The sequence below is a fragment of the Myxine glutinosa genome, chromosome 1, assembly GCF_964187855.1.
Source record: "Myxine glutinosa chromosome 1, kmMyxGlut1.1, whole genome shotgun sequence".
NCBI classification, from domain to species: domain Eukaryota; kingdom Metazoa; phylum Chordata; class Myxini; order Myxiniformes; family Myxinidae; genus Myxine; species Myxine glutinosa.
The window spans coordinates 100,609,867-100,633,704 of NC_136261.1; the positions used below are offsets into that span (position 1 = coordinate 100,609,867).

Consider the following 23,838-nt stretch of genomic DNA (forward strand, 5'->3'; position numbering starts at 1 on the left):
TGGATATTTAATTATTTGGCATGGGGGCGGTGTACTTTGAATGTATCTGTACTTGCTGTCCACCGCACATTTCCGATGCCATCTCCAGGTGCTGCATATCGTCATTGCCGGGCACCGAAGGGGGCTCGGCAATGACGCACGCTGAAAGGGAGTACTCAGTTTTCACTCTGGTTGTTGTACACAGCTCGTTTCCTATGCCATCTCCAGGCATTGCAAAACGTCATTGCCAGGCACCGAAGGGGGCTCAGCAGTGACGCACGCTGAAAAGGAGTACTCGGTTTTCACTCTGGTTGTTTTCTTTCTTTCTTTCTTGTTTGTTTGTTGTACACCGCTCCTTTCCTACGCCATCTCCAGGCACTGCAAAACGTCATTGCCGGGCACTGAAGGGGGCTCGGCAGTGACGCACGCTGAAAGGGTGTACTCAGTTTTTACTCTGTTTGTTTTCTTTCTTTCTTGCTTGTTTGTCCGGGCGACATCTCAGCCATCCTTTGAGCTAGGAAGCTGAAATTTTGGCACAAAAGTGAGCAAGTCCTTTGTCAAAAACGCTATTTTTGTACACCGCACCTTTCCTATGCTATCTCCACGCATTGCAAATCGTCTTTGCCGGGCACCGAAGGGGGCTCGGCAGTGACGCACGCTGAAAGGGAGTACTCAGTTTTCACTCTGGTTGTTTGTTTGTTTGTTTTCTTTCTTTCTTTCTTTCTTTCTTGTTTTCTTGGATCAATTGATTAATCAGCCTAGGTCATATAGGTCATATCAGCCTAGGTCATATCAACCTAGGTCATATATCTCAGCCATCCTTTGAGCGAGGAAGCTGACATTTCGGCACAATAGTGAGCAAGTCCTTTCTCAAAAACGCTATTTTTTGGTTTTTTGATTAATCAAGTAATTGAGGAGTTATTTAATTATTAGCGATTAATTAAGTACTTATTTAATTAATCAAATTTCCTTTCTCTTCTGACCATTAACTCAGGCACCTTTTGAGTTAGGAAGCTGATATTTGGACATGCCAATGACCAGGTGATTTGGCTGCAAAGGCTATTTTTGATTTATTAATTAATCAATTAATCAATTAATCGATTAATTATTTAATTATTCGATTAATGACTACATTTTTTTTTTAAAGTTAGATTCTGATGAAATGGTGGTGGTTTATGTGTTCACTGACCGAATTGATTAATAATTTAATTTTTTATGATTGTTATTTATTTATTTTCATTATTAATCATTTATTTATTTTCTTTCTCATTTGGCCAATATCTCAGGCACCTTTTGAGCTCGGAAGCTAATATTTGGACATGACAGTGACCAAGTGATGTGGCTATCAAGGATATTTTTGATTTACTGATTAATCAATTAATCAATTAATCGATTAATTATTTAATTATTCGATGAATTACTTAAAAAAAAATAAAAAAATCAGTCACAGATTCTGATGAAATGGTGGTGGTTTATGTGTTCCATGACCGAATTGATTAATAATTTCTTTTTTTAATGATTATTATTTATTTATTTTCATTATTAATCATTTCTTTATTTTCTTTCTCATTTAGCCAATATCTCAGTCACCTTTTGAGCTAGGAAGCTAATATTTGGACATGACAGTGACCAAGTGTTGTGGCTATCAAGGATATTTTTGATCTATTGATTTATCATTTAATCGATTGATTAATTATGGATTCATCAGTTAATTGTTTAATATTTTATTAATTACGTATTTAATTAAATTTCTAAAAGATACATCTTCGGATGAAGCACTAGTGGTTTAGTTATGCTATTAGCCAATTGATTAAGAAAATATTTTGTGATAATCTTTTATTGATTTTAATTATGCAATTAATCAATCAATTATTGTACACCTCTCCCTCCCAATGCAGTCTCTACGAGCTGCACTGCGGTATTGCCGGGCGCCGGAGGCGCCCCGGCAATGCCGCGCTGTTGGATATTTAATTATTTGGCATGGGGGCGGTGTACTTTGAATGTATCTGTACTTGTTTGTTTGTCTGTCCGCTCACTTATTCTTGCCTACAGGTCACAATTTTAAACAGATCTTCACGAAACTTCTCGAAATTGTAGGGTCCGTGGTCCGACAAAATCCTATATATCTTGGAGGTCAAAAGGTCAACATAGGCCAAAGGTCAACCACTTTTTAAAGTTTCTAAAATCCTAAATTTTCCTCCGATTGACTTGAAATTTGAATGGGACTTACATATCAGCCAACTGAATTCAACCACCAACTATTTTTGAGATCAACCTAGGTCATAAGGTAAACATAGGCCAAAGGTCAACCACTTTTTTCAAATTTCTAAAATCCTCAATTTTTATCCGATCGACTTGAAATCTGAATATTATTTTCATATCGGCTAACTGAATTCAACCACCAAGTATTTTTGAGGTCATCAACAACTTATATGCCAAAAACTTATGTTAGAGATTTTGTAGGGTGTTATAGTGCCTGTTTCATTGTCTGGAACCCAAAGTCAGTCCACCCCCACCCCCCCACCACCCCCCCCCCCATAATAAAATACAATCGGGCTTTGTTATAATAATAGAGAACGATGATTAAGTTCAGGAGATCAAGGGGAGGGAACGGGGTGATGTTAAAGCGAGTGGGCTAAACGTAAAAGTCAGGGTGAATCTATAGCTCTGCCTCCAGCTCGGTTCTAGTTCTCCCTCTCTCCCTCGATCCAGCCTCCTCCACCCTCCCCTCTCCGTTCGAGCCTCTCCCTCCCTTCCACTGCTCCATCTCCCCACCTCGCCCGCAGCTCATTGGGAAAAGGTACTGAATTGCTGCTTCTCACGCTTCGCCTCTTCATTTGATACAATGATAGGAGACGAGAGTGCCAGACAGTGATTTGTGCTTTGGAATACCGGTAGTAAAAACGTAACGGAAACACCAATTTACTGCAAACCTTGTTTACAGCATGGTATAGGTAAAACGGGCAATACCGTACTTAACTTCTCGGCGTTCTGTACGATTTATTCAATGGAGTACTGTACAGGAATTTCGTGACGTCATCATTCGATGCTTCATGGAAAGTTATTGTCTTTATTTATTTATTTTGAAAGCATATGAAACTTTTCCAAAAGTTTGCTCGATCTGAACTATCATCAAGTGTTGAAGGAGGTCGTTTGAAAATGTTCTTTGAAGTCGCTTTTGGTGCCTCGAAAGGCGATTGCGATTCGAGGGGCGAGTCCTGGGTGGTGCGTTCTGTTAGCCCTTGTGTTGGGGCGTCGGCGGACGCGTCCGCGATGTCTCAACAATAACGAATGAGTTTATGACGTTTTAAGCAAACTTTCCGATCGTGGTTCTGGCAGCACTTATTAAATCGAGCTAATAATTGCGCGGCCACGGAGCCTCGAAAGTCTTTTCCCCATTTCAAGATTGTGCTTGAAATTAAAATTCGTCTTGTCTGTGGTTTTTTTTTTTTCCGTTTGAGTTAACGGAAGGAATTCTCGGCGCGGCCTACACCCGTAGGCGAGGCCTACGACCTCTCCTAGTTTTGGCAGCGGGGCGGAGCTCGTTGCGCGCGGCCAGTGACGGGGGGGACGAGCCTCGCGTGTGCACCGAGTGGTACCGTACGCCCATTCCGTGCTGCGAACACCACTGAAAGCTGAATTCGGAAACTGAGAAGGGTGAGAAGTATATTTTTGAACTTGGAGGGAGTGGGTGGTGCTTTGAGGGGGTGCGTAAGCTCCACATTCGGACTGAATGTCACAAATATGATGGGCATTTGCGAAGGACGAAGGAGGGCTTGACCTACGTGTGCGAGCGAGATGGCTGGACATGGCAAGTGGTGTTTTGGAAGCAGCGAGGGACAGTTTCCCTTCCTTTTGTCCCTCCAAGAATCTGCGGATGCTGGATCATCTAGATTCTCTGCCAGGAAATTATATATTTCTGCTTCTTGAAAGTTGTGTGTCTTTCCAACTGCATGTTATTGTTGTCTTTTCCTTGCCATGCTATGTCTGCCCAGAGGTAGTTGTTGGGAGAGTGTGAGAGTGATAAGTAACATTGACGCATTTTCTGTTTCCTGTTTGCTGTCATTGCCTTTTGTGGACATTGTGCTGGCTTGGGGAGACAATTTTACATGGTTAGAATCTGACATTACCAAATAGTGATCTACCCTACTTGCTGATTGAACCACCCAGACCCCTTTGCCAAGTATATCGCATCTTCCCTTACAATCGCATTGTTTCTCCCCCCATGAAATGTTGGTGTACCGGTATGCTGAGATCTGATTGTGTTTATGGAATTTAGGTTTCTCTCTCTTTCTCTCTCAGGGTCATGGATGATATATTTACTCAGTGCCGTGAAGGTAACGCTGTGGCTGTCCGCCTTTGGTTGGACAACACCGAGAATGACTTGAACCAAGGGTGGGTCTCCAGCACGAAACTCATGATTACTATCTCATATATAATTTATTTGTCAGTTGTAAACTTCGAGACATTTGCACAAGTATGTCTTGTCGGCCTGTTTTTTTTTTTGCACACCTAGCATCGATCTTGGCTAACCCCCACTCTTGCAGGGAAAATGGCCTTAAAATGCCTGTTGTTGTACACCTAGCATCGATCTTGTACAAAGCACCCAAGTTGTACATTATATTCACTAAGGCTTCCTAAAAAAAATTGGGAGCTGCAGGAATGTGTCTGTTTGGTTTATAATGGAATGATAAAGCATTTACACATGAGTTCCCAAAAAAGGAGATTGTAGGTCTAGTTTTGTGTCAAAACAGAGGAGGGAGGCCAAGACTGCTGCTGAGAAGAGAACGTTTGTAATGGCAGTAGGTTGGGGGTCAGTGTATAGATGAAAGGCGAATAAGGAAAAGAGGAACTCTTTATACCTTGGAACCTTCGACATACGTTATGAAAGGTGGCCAAAAAGATTTGCCGATGACGTGTTGTACCTTTTGTTTATTTTATGTTCTTGTTTCGGATAATTTTAAGCCCACCTCGTAAAGTGATGACTTTTGGCCAACCCGAGCAGAGTCCAGGAATTGCAGCAAAACCATGAATGTGTGTGTGGCCATTTACAGTGATGGTACCGTAATTATCCCAAGTAGTAACTACATTTGTGGCTGAGTTTGTGTTGGGCTCTCAAGTCCAGTGAAGATGACTCCAGGTCGGTTTGACCATCGACTGCCATCAGTCTTGAAGGGGTCACAGAGGTTACGGCATTATTGAGGCAGAATCGCTGAATGAAAGTCAAATTGTGGCACAAGTTGATATTTCTTGTGGTCGTTCACGATCATTTGGATTTATCAAGGAATCTACAAAAGATGAACCCACAGAAACGTCAGCGCTTAGGATCGCCACCGTTTAGTTTATTAAAAACATAAGCTTTTCGAACATGATTACATGCCAATTCAGCAGAGTTTTGCTCTTGTCTAACAACCTTTGATGAAAAGTGGATTCACCACTGGATTCGGAACTGTAAACGGGAAGCAAAGCAATGGAAAAGGAAAGATAATGGATCCCCGGCCCCAAGAAGTTCTACATTCAACCCTTGATTACCAATATTATGGGGTCAGGTTTTGGGATACCAGTGGTGTGCTGCTGATTGTTTGCAAACTCCTTAATACTCCCACCCTCTGCCCCTTGTATATTGTTTTTATGCCTATGTTGACAAAGTCGCTGGAGACATGTTTTTGGGTTGTCCATCCGTCCGTGTGTCCATGATAGGTTTCCGTTACCACTTTAACTTAAGAACTTCTGAAGTAATCTAAGTCAAACTTGGTAGAAGTATGTATAACGATGCAAATATGAACTGATTAGATTATGGGTTCAAGAGGTTAAAGGTCGGAGGTCCCGTTTGGTAAAAATTCTGTTACTGTGCCTGTGAACCAGTGATGGGATTTTTTTACCAACTTGGTATAAGTATATATTATGATGCAAAGATGAACTGATTAGAATTCAGCATTCAGAGGTCATGTCAGGTAAAAATGTGATACTTGACAACAGCTGAAGGGATATAAATCAAACTTGGTACAAGTATATATATATATTGCCATGCGAATACCCTCCGGTTAATACCAGGGCTCGCGAATGACTGAACGGCTTTAATTGAGGCGACGACCATCTCGGATTTGGCTATAAACCGCGGGAGGAAGAAGTGAAGGGGAAGAGGCGGAAGCGCTTACCTATAGCGATCCAACCGCAGCTCCGATCCTGCAAGGGAATTAACTCAACGAACACACGATTTTGAATGGAAAGGGAAAATAATACAAGGGTTTATTTACAAGGATAGCGGGACAGGGAAATACGCGCCGGTAATAAAATGTCCTAAATCGGGATCCCGCACACCTCACCTCAGAGACAAGACAAAGGAAAATGAATTACAAAAATAACTGTACGTCGTGTAATGGTTCGTGGGTGCGAGCTTATCTGTCTGCAGTCTTGTCCACCGTCCAACGCGGCTCCAAGCTCCGGCGCGAGGAAGCCCTCCGTCCGCTTCGCCCACGCTCTGCTCGGCCCCGAGCCAACGCCCAACTCCAGGCTCCTCGTCGACCACCCACGAGGTCCGTTCGCTCACAGCACCAAAAGCACCGAGCACCGAGAAGATGGCGAACCCACGACCTCCAGGACCTCTCAAGACGAAGAGCCAAGAGCCAAGGATGAACAACGACTTGCGAAAGGGCCAGCACAACTCAATACCAAGCGCCAAGTCTCAGCACGACACAATACCAAGCGCGAACCATCAGCACGACTCAATCCACCAGAGCGAAGCGTCCAGAATGCCGCCAGCGAGTCCTTTTGTAACTTGGCATGTGAAGTCAGTTTTGGCGCGCTACCAACCAGAGTCTCATAGCTTCCCGCTGTCTGCCGAACCTCCTCGCGCCTTCCGCGCTGATTCGCTCAAGGTTCGCGCCTTCCGCGCCAACCAATCACAGTCCTCCTGGGCGTGGTTCCCAGCCTGCCTGGTGTCTGACGCCCACGCCGGTGTTGTACGTGACCGTTGCCTGTTTGTCTTCCTCAGTCTTTTTACTGTTGGCCGTTGCCTCTTCCACAGTCTTCCACAGTCGTTTACTTTTAATTTAATTACTGTTGCGCACTAAGGACCTATCTAAGTGTTTATATGAGTGCGTTGCCATAAGGGACACAGGTTTGATGACAGAGGGGACGACGAACAAAGGAATCTTATCCATAATCCCTGCACTATTTAGCACGCCCTGCTCCCTCGTAGCGGGGACACCAATACAGCTTATCCCAACAAACCGGACTAACCATAGAACTTATTACAAGGTAGATTCCCTATCGCCACAGACGAAGCATGATACCTATTCAGATATACCTGGCTCTATATATTACTCTACCCAAATTCATAACACAGCCCTCCCCCTCCCCCGGAACCATAGCTCCTGTTAGGTCCACTGCAGGCGCAACCATTCCTGTCTTAACACTTACTGTCTCACACTTAATTAACCTATGAAATAAATCAGGAGGGCTGTGGGAAGTGAGCCGGAGCTACTTACCTGTTCTCCTTAACATGCTTCTCCCCTTAACCATCATGCAATCAAATATTTACAATCATTTTGATTCGTCGTTCCTGCGGAGGGAGGAAACAAACAACACGCAAAACCTACCTTAACCACAAACCTTAACCTTAACCAAAAATTCAAAATTCAAAAATTCCAAAAACTCTAAACATTTGTACAACCCCAATCTACAGACCGTGTCCCCAGGTGGATGCCACAAGACGCAACCTTACCACAAGACGCAAACCAAGACGCATCCCAATGCACCCCTAAATTTCTGCGGGCCCTGTCCAGATGTTACAGGTGAGTGACATGGCTCGGTGGATTTCGCCCTCATTCATACAACACAACCCCTTAACCACTCATACTCATTCCAAAACTCATCACAACACTTAAATCATTACTAAGCACGCACTTATTTCACCCCCCCTGCAGGACCATGGCATAGATGTCATACGTGGTGTGCATTTCTCTCAACTAGGCAGCGGGGAGGTACCGCACAAGTAAGATGGTGGGGGCGCTTCAGGCTGTGGTGCCCGCAGTCCCAAAAACAAGTCACTTGACTGACAAGTTAATTGCCCCCCCCCCCCCCCCCCGCTTTACCTCTTGGCCCCGTGGCAGCCAAACAGCCCTTTCCGCCGTTACCCCGCCGGTGAGGGTCTCCAAACCTCAGGCTCCTCCGTGGCCTCCTGCTTCTGCACAGCTACATGGGTCGCCGGGAGTCTCCCTCACCCCAAGGCGCCCAACCAGACCCTCCACCGAAGAGCTCCAATTTCCAGATACCACTGGCTGCCAGGGGTAATTGCCGCAGAGGGGGGGGGGGGGGGGGGCACAGGCATCGCTCCTCAGAGCTTGATCTGTACCTGCGGACACACACACACACACACACACACACACACACTTCCTCCCCTGCTGCCATTCCATTCTCAACACATTTCCATAGAAGATGGTACAAAAGATGTTACAAAAAGTTGCCAATTGCCTGCCATTGTGTGAAATCCCCGTTCACCTTTAACCAATGCATTTCCATTAGCACATTTCAAAACTCTCAATAATTATCACTCACTCATATTTCCATTCTCCATGACCACATAAAAACACATAACCACAACACAAAAACAAACGCCACCCACAAGACTCTGTGGCACACATTCCATCCCCCCTCACCAACCATGTCATCACTCTCACCCGCCCCCAACTCCAAATTACATGTCCCAATTTACTAATCAAGTCCTGAAGCCTGGGACAGTAAACATCAAAACACTCACCTCAAGTGCCGGTAGTTGCAGGTTGGTCGGGTCCAAGAGTGCCATCCACCACTCCTTATTTCCCCCTCATCCTTCCAATCCACCCAGGAGCCTCTCGACCCATGTAGGAGCTCAATCTATCCCTGTGAACTATCTGTGGAAGGGTATGCGGGCCCATCTGAATTTTGAACACCACATCAGTCACCTGCCGAAGCACCACCCCGGGGCCCTTCCACGTTGAGGTGAGTTTTGGACACACCCCCTTCCTCCTCCGGGGCCAGTGGAGCCAAATAAGGTCTCCGGGAAGGAACCGAGGTGTGTGTGTGCCCGAGCGTCATACCGCGTTTTCATATGCGAGGAAGCCAAGCCAATTTGCTTCCTCGCAAATTCGTGAGCCTTCTCCATGCTCTTTCAAATTGGTTGCATAACTTTCCACAGATGCTTCACCCGGTTCTTCTGGTGACGGTCCCATCAACAAATCTGTGGGGACTCGCATCTCCCTACCAAACATCAACAAGGCGGGGGTGCACCGAGTGGTCGCATGCTGGGCGGTCCGGTAGGCCATCAGTATAAAGGGGAGGTGCTCCTCCAAATCCTGTTGGTTTTTGGGTGTAAAGAGGGCCAATTGGGTCAATAATGTGCGGTTGAACCTCTCCACCATCCCATCCAATTGAGGCCTAAGGGGGGTCGTCCTGGTCTTGTGAATTTGGAGGAGCTCGCACACCGACCGCAGGAGCGCGGATTCAAAGTTCCGGCCCTGGTCGGTGTGTAGCTCCCTTGGAACGCCAAATCGGGAGAAGAATCCCTCAACTAAAACTTGAGCTACCAGCTGGGCTTCCTGGTTGGGCAATGGGTAGGCTTCTGGCCACTTGGTAAAGTAGTCCATTGCCACCATAATGTACCGGTTCCCTCGGCGGTGGCTGGCAGGGGCCCCACCACATCTACTGCCACCCGCTCAAGTGGTGCCCCTACGTTGTACACCTGGAGTGGGGCCTTGCGCGCACGTGGGGGTCCCTTCTTACCGCGCCAGAGGTCACAGGATCTCACCCAATTTTGAATGTTCCTGCCCGAATTCACCCAATAGAATCTCTGCCGCAATTTGGACAAAGTTTTGGCCACGCCCAAATGTCCCATTGTCCTAGTCCCATGTACGTGCCCCATAACCACTTCCTTCAATTTGTTTGGTACAATTATCAACCAGGAAGCTACATCGCCCGTTGGTGTCACCCATTTTCTAAACAAATAGCCATCTTTCAACCCCAACATCTGCCACTGTGCCCAATGGGCCTTTACCTGGGCCCCATGTGGAGCAATCTCCTCCCAAGAAGGTCTTTTGTCCTCCTCCAGCCAATGAAAAAGGGGCCCCAAAACAGGATCCTCCCTTTGACTCTCTTGCCAATTCACATTGCCCAATTCAGGTGGGGGTTGTGGCAAAGTTCGCCTGGTCACTCTCGCTGCATATAGGCATGCATCAATTTGATCCTGCCCAATTGGATCCTTGGCGTCCTGTCTATCACAAAATTTGCATTGTGCCTCCCAACAAGGGCGCCGAGAGAGAGCGTCTGCATTGGCATGTGCTTTGCCGGGCCGATGTTGCACAGTGAAATTATACTGCTGCAGCCTCTCAAGCCACCTTGCAATTTGTCCCTCAGGCTCTTTGAACCGAAGAAGCCATTGCAAGGAGGCATGATCCACTCGGATCACAAACTCCCTCCCATAAAGGTAAGGGTGAAAGTGTCCAACTGCAGACAGTAGGGCCAATAGTTCTTTGTGGGTAACGCAATAATTTCGCTCGGGCCTCAAAAGTGCCCGACTGTAATACGCAATAACCCTCTCGACTCCCTGTTGCATTTGTGACAACACAGCTCCCAATCCTTCCTGGCTCGCATCTGTGTCCAGGATGTAATTGCCATCATCCGTCGGGTATGCCAAAACTGGGGCCTCTACCAGACGTTGTTTTAAGTGACTGAATGCCTCGATGCAGCTCTCTGACCATATTAATCGGGCTCCTTTCTCTGTCAATTTGTGCAAGGGTCTTGCAATTTCTGCGAAATTTGCCACAAATCTCCTGTAGTAAGAGCAGAGGCCCAAAAATCATCTGACCTCTCATATTTTTGGGGGCGGGCCACTTTCCCAGCCTTTACTTTCCCAGGGTCATTGGCCACACCGCTCTCACTAATCACGTGACCCAGGTAAGTCACCTCTCTCCTGAAAATTTCACACTTGCTCGGATTCAATTTCAACCCAGCACCCCTTAATCTCTCAAATATCTATGACAAATTTTTAGCAGCCTGTTTAAATGTGGGAGCGTGGACCAATACGTCATCCAGATAGACATGGCAAGTCTGCCATGGTAAGCCAATTAGAACACGTTCCATCAGACGCTCAAACGTGGCAGGGGCATTGCACAATCCAAAAGGCATGACAACAAACTGCCAGAGACCCTTTCCTGTGGTGAACGCTGTTTTCTCTCTCGCCTCTTTATCCATCTCCACCTGCCAATAACCCCTCTTTAAGTCCAATGTCGAACACCATTTTGAGCCTGAAACGGCATCGAGGGTGTCATCAATCCTTGGCAGGGGATATGAGTCCTTGAGTGTCACGTGATTGAGCTGGCGGTAGTCCACACAGAACCGAGTGGTCCCATCCTTCTTTTTCACCAGCACAATGGGTGACACCCAAGGACTCACCGAGGTCTCGATAAGTCCGGCTTTTTCCATTTTGCTCACCTGTTCTTCTGCCTCCTCTTTCTTAGCGAAAGGGAGCGCCTTGGCGGTTGGCGAACAGGCCGAGCCTCGCCAGTACTAATTTGGTGCCTGACGAGACCTGTGCGTCCAACATTCTCGGCAGCGAGAGAAAAAACATCCAAGTTCTTACCAACCAAATTGTGCAATGTCTCTACCTGCTCCGATGTTAGGCCCCCTTCAGAGCGTGTCATCATGTCCCGCACTCCCTCTGGCCAAACACATTTCCCCAAATTTTCCCCTCTTTCCGGCTGTACTAGCAAGCATGTGGATCCACTTCCTCCGGTGACCCCTACTACACTACTGCATTTGGCTGCGATGGCTCCGCCCCTTACAGTGTGGGGGCTATCGGACAAGTTGAGCAGCCTAACTGCAAACATAGGCCCACGGGTGTCTTCGAGGGTGCGACCCACCATCAATCCCTCGGTCCCCTGCGAGGACCACAACTCCACTAGCCCCAGCTGGCCAATGGGTTGAGCACCTGCTGCTAACTCCGCCATCACCACTGTCTCGGACCTGGGAGGCACGGTCATAGTGCGTGGCACCTCCAGCCACGTCCCCTGCACCTCCTCGTCATCCCCCAGTCCCACCAACTGCAGCCTCTCAGTGCCAAACCACATATGACCACGCCCAAGGTCTAGTTGGCAGTCATGTTCCACCAGGAAACTCAAGCCCAATAGACACTGATCGCACACCTCCGCCACCCATGCAACCACGCTGACCTCCAGACCACCCAACTCCATCCTCACCACTCCGTGTCCCCATATTGGCGCCGTTGCCCCCGTAGCCAGTTGAAGGCTGTGTCCTTCTACCCTATCAATTTAGTCCCAGCCTCCAACACTCTGGTCTAGCACACTCAGATTGATAATGGTGTCACTGGCTCCAGTGTCCACCACAGCCTCACAAAATTCTCCCTCAATTTTGCATCTAACCCTTAGATTACCCGTGCCAATTTTTCCACAATTTACTATCTTCATCAAAGGAGGGCGCTTCTCCACACACTTGCCAGCCGAGCATGGCCCAGTATGCTCGGCTCGTTCTAGTTTCCCGCACACTCTATTGCGACAGGCCCAGTCCGAGGTGGTGGTCCTCTTTCTGGCGCCTGTGGACCTACTGGGGGCCCCCTCCTTTCTGGACTGTGAAGCCTGTTAGGAGGTGGTTGCCGACAATCCCTCTGCCTGTGCCCTCTTCTCCCACATCTAAAACAAGTCCCCATGAACAGACCCCTCTGGTACCCAGGCGGAGCACCCCTTTCTCCTGGCCCAACCCAATGAAAATCAGGCCATCCTGATGGCAAACCTGGGCCAAACTGCCGTGACTCACTCCCTGCAAATTTGTCCCCGGTCAAATTTGTCAGCTGGCGGCTGATCCCCCTTAACATTCGGCCTATGTCATCCTCTGGCTTCTCCTGATCCCACACCTCTGCCTGCAGTACCGTCACAGGTGCCCTCTCTGATGCGCGGTTCGACCTCCTCAAAAAGGTCAGTCTCACCGTGCATTCCACCGCCCGGTGCACCGTGGGCGGGTCCTGCAACTCCACTAACGTCCGGACCTCGGGATCAGGAATAGCAGCCATAAATTTCTCTATCGCCAGCTTGTCCCACGCCTGTGTTGGTAGGTCCCGGTATGCTATCCTCACAGATTGGTAAATATCCTGGGCCATCTCCTGCATCGTCTCGTTGGGCTTTTGCCGACGATGCAGCAGCTGCGCCCTGACCAGGTCGCACCTTGCACCTGTCCCATACCTGTGAGTCAAGGCCTCACAAATGGCCTTGCTGGTCAATATTCCCTCTGGGACTACATTTAGTATGTCTGCGGCTGGCCCCTGCAGTGTCGCCACCAGATTCCCCATGCGCCCCCGCTCTCCCCAACCATTGAGCTGAGACACGCACTCAAATTGTGTCAGAAAGCCTCTAGACTCCTTGATCCATCAAAATGTACGAGGGGATTGTTTTTCCAGAGACTCTATTCCCCGATTCCTCTGTCCAAATCCAGCCAGGGGCCAAAACACCCCCCCAACTGGGTATTCTGTTTCGGAGCCTCTGGTGTCCAAATGTGGCTCGTGGTGAGGGTCTCCTGGGTCACCTTAATCTGATCCTTGAGATGTTTAATGGACCGACTCGCCTCTTCTCTTCGGCTTTCTTGGACCCGAACAACCTCCGCCTTGATGGTATTGTCCCAGGTCTCCAGTCGCTCCTGCATCAAATCATTCACTCGTTCGTCATCCAAATGTGGCCCCCACAGGCCTTTTTCAATTAACCCCCTCTCCTGCTCTGTTATGCGGGCTTCCAACCCTTTTACCGCTTCGGCCAATTCGCGCCCCTGTTGTTTGAGCAGTCCCCATTCCTCACTCTGTTGTCGCATTCTGGCATCCACCCGGCCCCGCTAGCCTTCCAGATCTCCATTTACTTTATCAATTCTGGTATTTGTGGCCCCAATTCTATCCTCCAATTTTTCCCCCATTCGGACAGCCTGGGTCATGCCCTGCTCTATTTTTGACATTAATTCTTCCCGTTTAAGTTCAATTTCCACCCCCACTGATTTTTCCATCTCCCCCATTTTAGTTTCTACTTTAGCCTCAAATTCCCCCAGTCTGTCCGTAATTTGGTTTTGCACTCTCCCTTCTATGCCATCAATTCGTTCCCCCCAACTGCTGTGTCATTTCCCCTATTTTTACTTCCAATTGTTCATTACTTTCCTTTATATCATTTCCTTGTTCATTCATTTGCTCATTCATCCCCTCCATTATCCCCTCTAATCCATCAATTTTGCTTTCCATCCCTTCAATTTGCTCTTTCAATCCCTCCTTCAATCCATCAATTTGCCCTTCTAATTCTCCCTTTAATCCCACAATTTTGTTTTCCATTCGCTCACTCCAAGCATCCATTTTGTTTTCCAGCCCCTTCATGTCTCCTTTCAATTCATTCCTTTGGGAGTCCATTTTTTCATTCAACCCATCAATTTTATTTTCCAGCCGCTCACTCCGAGCATCCATTTTGTTTTCCAATCCCCTATCTGCTCACTCTGAGCATCAATTTTGCTTTCCATTCACTCCAGAAATTGCATTAAGGCCTGGTTATCATTCGGGACCGCCTTGATAGCGGGGGTGGCTCCATCGCTATGCTCAACCCCAACTATGTCCGACTCACTTCCAATGCTCCCTGCATCTTCCATCCTTTCTTCCATATTGCTCATCTCTCCCATCCGTAAAGAAGAGGTCGCTTTCACGCGCAGATTTTACAACAGGAACAGATTTAATTTTAACTGACGCGCTGTTCGCGCACCGATCGACAATGCAAATTTATCGCCCCAGACTACGAAAATTTTGCGTCCAAATTCTCCACACTCGTGACACCAATTTATAACAAGGTTCAATCCCACTCCTGAATACCAGTTGTTGTGTGAATAGCCTCCGGTTAATAATACCAGGGTGACCGAACGGCTTTAATTGAAGCGACGACCAACTCGGATTCGGCTATAAACCGCGAGAGGAAGAAGTGAAGAGGAAGAGGCGGACGCGCTTACCGATAGCGATCCAACCGCAGCTCCGATCCTGCAGGGGAATTAACTCAACGAACACATGATTTTGAATGGAAAGGGAAAATAATACAAGGGTTTATTTACAAGGATAGCGGGACAGGAAAATACGCGCCGGTCATCAAATGTCCTAAATCGGGATCTCGCACACCTCACCTCAGAGACAAGACAAAGGAAAATGAATTACAAAAATAACTGTCCGTCGTGTAATGGTTCGTGGGTGCGAGCTTATCTGTCCGCAGTCTTGTCCACCGTCCAACGCGGCTCCAAGCTCCGGAGCGAGGAAGCCCTCCGTACGCTTCGCCCATGCTTTGCTCGGCCCCGAGCCAACGCCCCACTCCAGGCTCCTCGTCGACCGCCCACGAGGTCCGTTCGCTCACAGCACCAAAAGCACCGAGAAGATGGCGAACCCACGACCTCCAGGACCTCTCAAGACGAAGAGCCAAGAGCCAAGGACGAACAACGACGAGCGAATGGGCCAGCACAACTCAATACCAAGCGCCAAATCTCAGCACGCCGCAATACCAAGTTTGAACCATCAGCTCGACTCAATCCCCCAGAGCGAAGCGCCCAGAATCCCGCCAGCGAGTCCTTTTGTAACTTGGCATGTGACGTCAGTTTTGGCACGCCACCAACCAGAGCTTCATAGCTTCCCGCCGTCTGCCGAACCTCCTTGCGCTTTCCGCACTGATTCGCTCAAGGTTCGCGCCTTCAGCGCCAACCAATCACAGTCCTACTGGGCGTGGTTCCCAGCCTGCCCGGTGTCTGATGCCCACGCCGGTGTTGTACGCGGCCGTTGCCTGTTTGTCCTCCACAGTCTTTGTAAGGGAAGGGAATTTAATTGCTGTTGTGCACCAAGGACCTATCTAAGTGTTTATATGAGTGCGTTGCCATAAGGGACACAGGTTTGACGACAGAGGGGACGACGAACAAAGGAATCTTATCCATAATCCCTGCACTATTTAGCACGCCCTGCTCCCTCATAGCGGGGACACCAATACAGCTTATCCCGACAAACCGGACTCACCATAGAACTTATTACAAGGTAGATTCCCTATCGCGACAGACGAAGCATGATACCTCTTCAGATCTACCTGGCTCTATATATCACTCTACCCAAATTCATAACAATATATAATGATGTGATAATGTGGGAGGAGGCATATCGGTCGAGGTCATGATGTCGAAGAGTGCCATTCTAGTTTATTTGAGCCTTGCCTTCCAACTTAAGGGAATATTCTAGGGAGGTAAGAATACATGTGTGTGGCCTTAGACATAATTATTTTTAATCCGTTGTGTTTTTGTGATATCCCTAATTTACAAACTGATTTAGTAGCCCCCAACTGAGCATTAGCCCAACTGGGGTTTATATTTTGGGGCATGTTCTTCTGCAGCCGCTACTCGAAAATGACGATGCTTTTCTTTCATATTTGGCACATGTATGCAATATCTGGGGATGATGAACCACACAATGTCTGGCCATTTTGGGATCAGAGCCAATTTGGAATTTTGGAAATAAATAAAAAAGTTTTGAGAGAGAATAGTACAGAATTGCCTTTGCTTTTGGGAACGTATCATTTTTTGGACCTCCGGTTCGGGGTTGTTCCAAGTGCAGCTCGGATCCAGAACTTCTCCTTCCGTCTCAATCAAAGTTAAGTTTTGAGAACCAGATCTGTCATGTTTTATGTTATATTTTAGTCTCTGTGTGCTCTTTGTATTTTAGTCAAAAATTTTCCATATTGATATTGTACCTTGTTGTCAATATTGTTACCCTCGCCAGAGGAGAAGGTATTGTATTTGAGTCTATTTGTTTGTCTGTCTGTCTGTCTGTCTGTCTGTCCGCACAGAATAAATATGATTTTTTTCTGCAACCGTTGGTCTGATTGGCAGGAAATTTTCACCATTGGTGCTCCTCCTGTATAATTTTTAATGATAATTATGACGTCATTGATCACGTGGTACGGTCGTGATCTTGGAAAAAAACGATAAACTTTGCACCACTATATCTCCGAAAGTGCTGCATAGAAAAAATTGAGAAATGGCTCATAGTAAAGAACCTCCATGGGGAATAACATATGTTAATGATGTCATAGGTCCATCCATTATGACGTCATAATTCGACAAGTACAAAACTTCATCCAATCAAGATTAAATTTGTTGAGCGTCATCTAGGGATAAATTGGTGGAGACAAAGAAAAATAATGATGATGTCATCGGTCAGGTGGTTCGCCCGCCATATTTGTTTTAACATAAAAGCCTTAAAAACCACTAAAATTAACACGTCCTCCCGAGGGTCTGTAATCTCTTATTTCTCTTTCTTGTTGAATTTGTTTTTTCGTGCAGGCGATGCCTTCTTGGATAGCCGGAGCTTAATCGTCTCGGTTTTTGAGGTTTAGTCATTCCGTTTTGCTCTAACCTCCTGTAACTGCCCCCCTACCTCCAAAAATTGTCATTCTGCGTTTTAGAAGTTATCCCATTCCCTCTCGCTTCAAAAATTTACCCAAAAACAAAGCCATCTTATTCTGCCTTTTACTTGTGCTTCCTGTACATCTCTCCTTTTCCTCTATCATTTTTTCAATATCTTCATTGAAGAAAACGCGTATTTCTTCTTCTTTTCAAAGCTTTTGAAAACATTAACTCTGAACTTCCCTTATTTCTCTGGCATCAGCACCCTACACGTTCTTCTTCATCACTATTCTTCCTCTTCTTCTTCTTCTTCCTAAGGCATATATTGCAAACTTGTTTCTCACCAAACTGCTTGGTCTGTCATCCATCATCAGGTTCCTACAGCAAGACCTTTCTCCATGCCTTGAACCAAAATTCCATCCACCTTCCCATGATCTTTATTTCAGAATTTTAAATATGGGAATCTTGAGATGTCCAGTTTGCAGAGGTTATCTGCACACAATCAAATCACCTTCACATTATTTTAGTGTCAAACCCTTCCGTGTCAGTACCCTCCCCCACATATCCTACAAGCTGTGTCCCCCAACTCCTCCCCCTCCCTCCCCCTTTCCAGTCCCACTCCCTGACCCCATCCCTCACCCTTGGAGCATCCCACCAGTCTTGCACCCTCCCAACGCCTCCTCTCCTGTCCCTCGATGAGTGGACCTCAAACATCTGAGGCCTCTGCTCCAACCTGACACATCTCTCAATCCAAGCTGCTACTGACAGCCCAGAAATCATCTGTTTAAAAGAATTCTTCCTCCCATAGGACATCCCTGACTACTTTGCGTCTCTCCCCAACTTGTGTCTGATTTGATGGGCCTGAACACCGGCCTGGCGGCGGAGTTATTCTTCCATCAATAACTCAATTTCTCACTATCCGTGTACTGATCTTTACACCTCCCAACCCACAGGAGTACCTTTGGCTGTGACTTCCACTCCACTCCCAGTTCTTGTTTGTCAGCATGTTGTACCGTCTTCCAAACAATGACGACTCCATCTACATCTCTCTCAGACAACATGGACAAACATTTAACCACTCATCCCAACTCTCTCTTCCCCATATGTGGTGATTTAAATTGTTACCATGCAACTTGGCTGGGTATTAATGCCTCTCTCACCAGCCATGGCACTTCAGCAAAGGACTGCTGTGACTACATAGGATTGCTTCATTCATGTGAACTTTCCACCCCAGATTTCTCCCAATAACAAATCCTCCCTTCTCAACTTGGTGATTACAAACTTACTCGCAAATGTCTCCTGCTCTTCCTTTACTACAATTGGTTCATCTGATCACATGCTTGAGAGTCAACATGTCTCTGCCATTACGTCTGTTTCTGGTGTATGCTCTCCTTACATGTCTTCCTCACTTCAAATGGCACCACAGCCAACTCCACAAGAGAACCGAGAGAAGGTTCTGCGTTTGCTTCCAAATCTTGTGTCCTCAACTCCTCGCTCTCTGTACACACCCTTCACAGTTGTAGCCAACTGCACCTGGACTCTGTATATTTTGCATCTGAGAAGGTGGAGAAGATTTTCAACCCTCAACTCTGATTCTGGTGCTGGACTGGATGGCTCCAGCCTCTGTGTCGTAAAAACCTGCTCAGCTGCTCTTGCACATCCCCTCTCTACCCTTTTCACCCTATCATTTGCTCTAGGTCATTTTCCATCTGCTTGGAAATCAGCCAACATAATTGCATTATCCATTGCAACATCATTGCATCAGTCCAAAAAGGTGCAAACACCGATCCCCTCAATTGCAGACCTATCGGCTTATTGCCAAGATAATGGAATAAATCATCACAGTTGTTATGGAATCCTTCCTTTTCTCCAACAGAGTCAGATTATCGATTTGGTTTCGGACCAGGTCACTCCACCATGGGATGGCTGCTTCTACGTACCCAGCAATGGACGGAGGCCCTCAATGTCAGACATAAGATCAGGACCGTCTCGCTGGACATGTCTCATGCTTTTGATATAGTCACACCCCGCCTTGCTCTCCAAACTCTCTGCCTATGGCATCCAAAGCCAACTCGACACATGGCTTACTGACTTCCTCTACTCTTATAGCCAAACCCCAAGGCAGTGTTCTGGGCTGAGTCCTTTTCCTGATCTTCATCAATGATATGTCTGACTCTCTGGAAATCCTTTTTATACTGCAGCCTCTTCCATATCTTCAGACCTTGAAAAAAATCACAAGCTGGTCAAACACTTGGAATATGTCTTTCAAGCCTGACAAATCTCATACTCTCAATATATCTCTCTGAAAGGGCTGTCTGGCAACCCCACCATATACTTTTTTAAAATCTTCTTTAGGAAGTTCAGTCCTTCAAACTCCTGCATCTCAACTATCAGCCATGATCTCTCTTGGGCAAATCACATTTCAAAGTTGGCCTCCAAAGCCAGCCGACTGGGCATCCTCCGTCATCGATGGGTCTATCACTTTCCCATCGCAGACAGGTCGATGGTTTCTCGGTCTTCTTCCACATCCTTTCTATTCTTGCACCCTCTGTTCTTTCTGTGGCTTGTCCCCAAATCCCCCCCCCCCCCCATTCCCTCACCCCCAGGTTCCTGCAGAGATCACACGGTCCTCTATCAATATTCTTTTTCCTGCCTGTGGAACCAACTTCCACATTCACTTCAATCTCAGTCTTCCCTCCAGGTCTTCAAAACAGCTGTTCACCACCATCTCAGATCATCCCCATTACAAAGCCAAGATCTTTTCTACCCTTGCTAACCTCCCCACCCACAAGCCCTTCACCATCAAAATTTTTCCTACCTGAGTGATTCCTTCTCTATCCATCTTGTCCACTTTCTTGCCTCAATTCTTCCCCACACCCATTGTTTGTCCCAGTCTCCCTCTGTTTAGCCATTCAACTCTGCTGTTGGTACCCTCTGCCTACCCCCCCCCCCCCCTCTGCCGTTCCTTTTTTCCTGTTGCAATCTGATCCGTTCAGTGTTTTAGCTTTTTCACCAGCTTTGCCTCTGGATACAAAATAAAACAGGTTTATATACACTTTACCATCTCCACTGCCAACTCATAACTTTGAATTACTTCATTATTTATATGCACTTTTCCATCTCCATTACAAACATGTCACCTTGAATTATTTATTTATATACACTTTTTACCATCAACATTACGAACACACCACTTTTATTTATTTATATGTGACCACCAACACCCAATTTGTGAACATCTGTGAGAAGGACAAGACGTTGCTGTTTTCCTGGAATTTAATAATAACTGGCAGAGGGAAGAAATTACAGGAGAGCAAATGTATTTCCTTCAACCAACAATGAGAGCACAACAACTTTGAACCACTAGATTACAAAAATAGGCAAGTCTTTGTATGATCAAAATACTGTACAGTACTTTGTGCACACAATGTAGATCTTCATTACGTAGGCCTTCCATATACATTACGGTCTGTATTTCAATTTTTTAAATTATGTGGCCGGAGGCATTATGGCCGGAGGTGGCCGGAGGCATTATGTTTTCGGGCCCGTCTGTATGGGCTAAACCTCATTTTTCTCAGCAACCACATGTCCGATTGAGACAAAACTTTCAGGGTAGGAGTGACACCCATGAAGAATGTTTTTATGATATTTGTGATGTCATATGTCATGTGGTATGGCAGCCGTCTTTGATTAAACGCAAATAATAAAAAATTATTTCTTGGAAACCGCTGAATGGAAACATTTGAAACTTGGCACATTGTCAAACTACTCTCAATGGGGAACAATAGCATGATAATGATATCATAGGTGAAGTGATATACCAGCCATAAATGTTTTAATCGAATTCCTTATCCTAAAAATCTGAAATTGCATGCACATGATCTATGACCCATTTGTATTGAAATATTAAATTTATGACATTACAGGTCGCATGGTTTGGCAGCCACATTGGATTTAACCTAAAACCTTTAAAAAAAAATCTCCCAATCCACCGAAGCGATCAACTCAACTTTACGTGCATCATCAACGAGGCATGGTGATTAAAAATTGATCACGAAAACGTCATCGGTCAATGGTGTGGCAGCTATATTCGATTGAAGGAAAATATTAAATGATTATATCTCAGAAACCGCTTGAAACTTTACAAATGCCATCTAACACCATTGCTGCATATAATTTGAAAATGATGACGTCATAGGTGACGTGGTTTGGCAGCCATCGTGGATAGAAAAATGAACCTTTTCTGATCGACACGAAACTTCACAAACGTGATCCCCGAACCATACATATGCAGAGTTTACGTTTTTGATGTCATATGTCACGTGGTTTGGCAGCCATATTGGCTTGAAAGCCGATATTAAAAATAATGCCTTCTCCGAAACCGCTTCACCAATCGATGTGAAACCTGTCATATCTGGTAAAAATGTGATACTTGCGAACAGGTGAAGTGATATAGATCAAACTTGTTTATTTTTAGGACAGTCAATGAGGGCATCTACCAGTTGTCACTGGCAGGGTCTATGTGGAGGCATATTGGTGACGCGGTCAAATTGCTCTAGTTTTTCATGGTCTAAGGCTCGTAGTGGAGCTGCCACACACACAAACATGGACATACAGAAGAACATACGAGACACAACACAAGACTGTTAAACGAGACAAACACAGCCACTGAGCTTTGGGGAAAGTGCCGTCATTCCCTGGGGTACTCTGGGTAGCAGTGAGGTCACCACAATGGCTCCGCCTTTCTCACCACACACAGCGGGGCATTTCCGAAGGAGGAATTTCCTCCTCCCCATGAATACCAACCTATGGGGATTGTCCATGCTCTTATCCTCTTAAATGATAAATGTCAACCAAGGAAGCAGCACGTATCATTTTTAGTCTTTGCTATGACTCAGCCGAGGTTTGAACCACCGACCTCCGAGACCTGAAGCGAATGATCTAACCATTAGGCATTACATCACCGGATATCTAACTAATGTACTATTACACAATTGTTACATTGTCATTCCACATGCAACAAGCAATTCACACTTGTGTGTCTGTTGTACGGATTTGGGCTCAAAGGTCGCATACCGGCAATGTGGACCAAAGCAGGCCCATCCTTGTGTCAACCAACTATTATTTCCAACCATTGTGCATTCATAACAATTTCTACCCAAGCTGCAAAAGGAATGATATCTACTCACTCGCAAATGCACCATCGCATAAATGTTTCAAATCTACCATCTCGGCATACACAACTGGATTTTGGAAGTTTGGCCGCAGGAGTTTAAAGGGCCAGAGTACGAAGAGAGCACAGGACAAGTGTATGCAATATCGGAGACTTGACAGTAGAAAACAGAGAGAGAGACCATCAACTCAACTGTGATGTGTGAGCAACAGACCCTGTGCTTCGGCTTCTTCGCGGGAGATTCCAATAATTTGTGAGAACTTTAGATTCCAAAGAAATTTCCATCCTCTTCCTCCTCAACCTCAACCTCCTCTTCCTCCTCTTCTTCCCCACACTTCCTTTTTTATTTTCCTTTTTTTTTTTTACACTGTTTCTTCTAGTATGTTACCTTCTGACACACCTATCCTTATCCCCACACTCTCAGAACTAGCTTTTTCTTCTTCTTTTTCATCATAGCCTCTACATTGGTAAATTTCCATCCCACTATTCTCCCTATTCAGAGATGATCATGGCTTCAGCCCCTTGCACTGGGCTTGCAAAGAGGGACGAGGAAACATTGTTGACATGCTGGTGATGCGAGGAGCACGGGTGAACATCATTAACCGAGGGGACGACAGCCCATTACACCTTGCAGCTAGCCATGGACATCGAGATATCGTGTTGAAAGTAAAATGGGGGCAGGGTGAACCCATTACATTTTTTTTGTGTAGTTACACCATGATTAATGTGGTCTTACCCTAACAGTAACAGCATCATATTCCTAAGAGTTGTTCTTTGTGATGTTGTACAGTTACTACAGCAGAAGGCAGATGTAAATGCGATGAATGAACATGGAAACACGTCGCTGCACTATGCCTGCTTCTGGGGCCATGACCTTCTGGCTGAGGTACAGGAGATTGAGGGAGAAAATGGATTATTTTGGTAGAAGAATCAATTCTGGTAAAAACATTAGGACATTAAAAATCAGTAGATAGCATACCTCCACCAGGTGAACAGTTTACGTTTTGTGTCCCAGAGTAGACCAGAAAATCACAATACAGAATCACATTTAATCAAAATCATCCGTCCACAACTTTTTGAGATATCCTCCTTTGTATCGTTTTTGGCCCTGTCTCTCAATGCTGAAGAAGTACTGAGAAAAATTCTACTAGGCGGATCCGGATCCGGATCTTCACCAAAATTCAATCGATTCTTCCTTGTCACACACACAACCTGTCTACCGAGTTTTGTCCAAATCAGTCCATAACTTTTTGAGATAT

The 23,838-nt window shown here is 46.1% G+C and overlaps 1 protein-coding gene across 3 annotated transcripts in view; it reads left to right on the forward strand.

Annotated features, from left to right (window-relative positions):
- The first annotated feature begins 2,583 nt into the window (after nucleotides 1-2,583).
- Nucleotides 2,584-23,838, forward strand: part of ILK (integrin linked kinase) — a 53,133-nt gene continuing 31,878 nt past the window's right edge. Inside the window, exons 1-4 of one of the 3 annotated variants that reach the window (XM_068115806.2) lie at nucleotides 2,584-2,779; nucleotides 4,282-4,374; nucleotides 23,080-23,245; nucleotides 23,370-23,465. In XM_068115806.2, coding sequence (XP_067971907.1) covers nucleotides 4,286-4,374; nucleotides 23,080-23,245; nucleotides 23,370-23,465 — 351 coding nt within the window. In that variant the 5' untranslated portion in view covers nucleotides 2,584-2,779; nucleotides 4,282-4,285. Of the gene's footprint in view, nucleotides 2,780-3,140; nucleotides 3,791-4,281; nucleotides 4,375-23,079; nucleotides 23,246-23,369; nucleotides 23,466-23,838 lie in introns of those variants that run through there. The other 2 variants (XM_068115799.2, XM_068115815.2) reach the window with 2 other exon arrangements.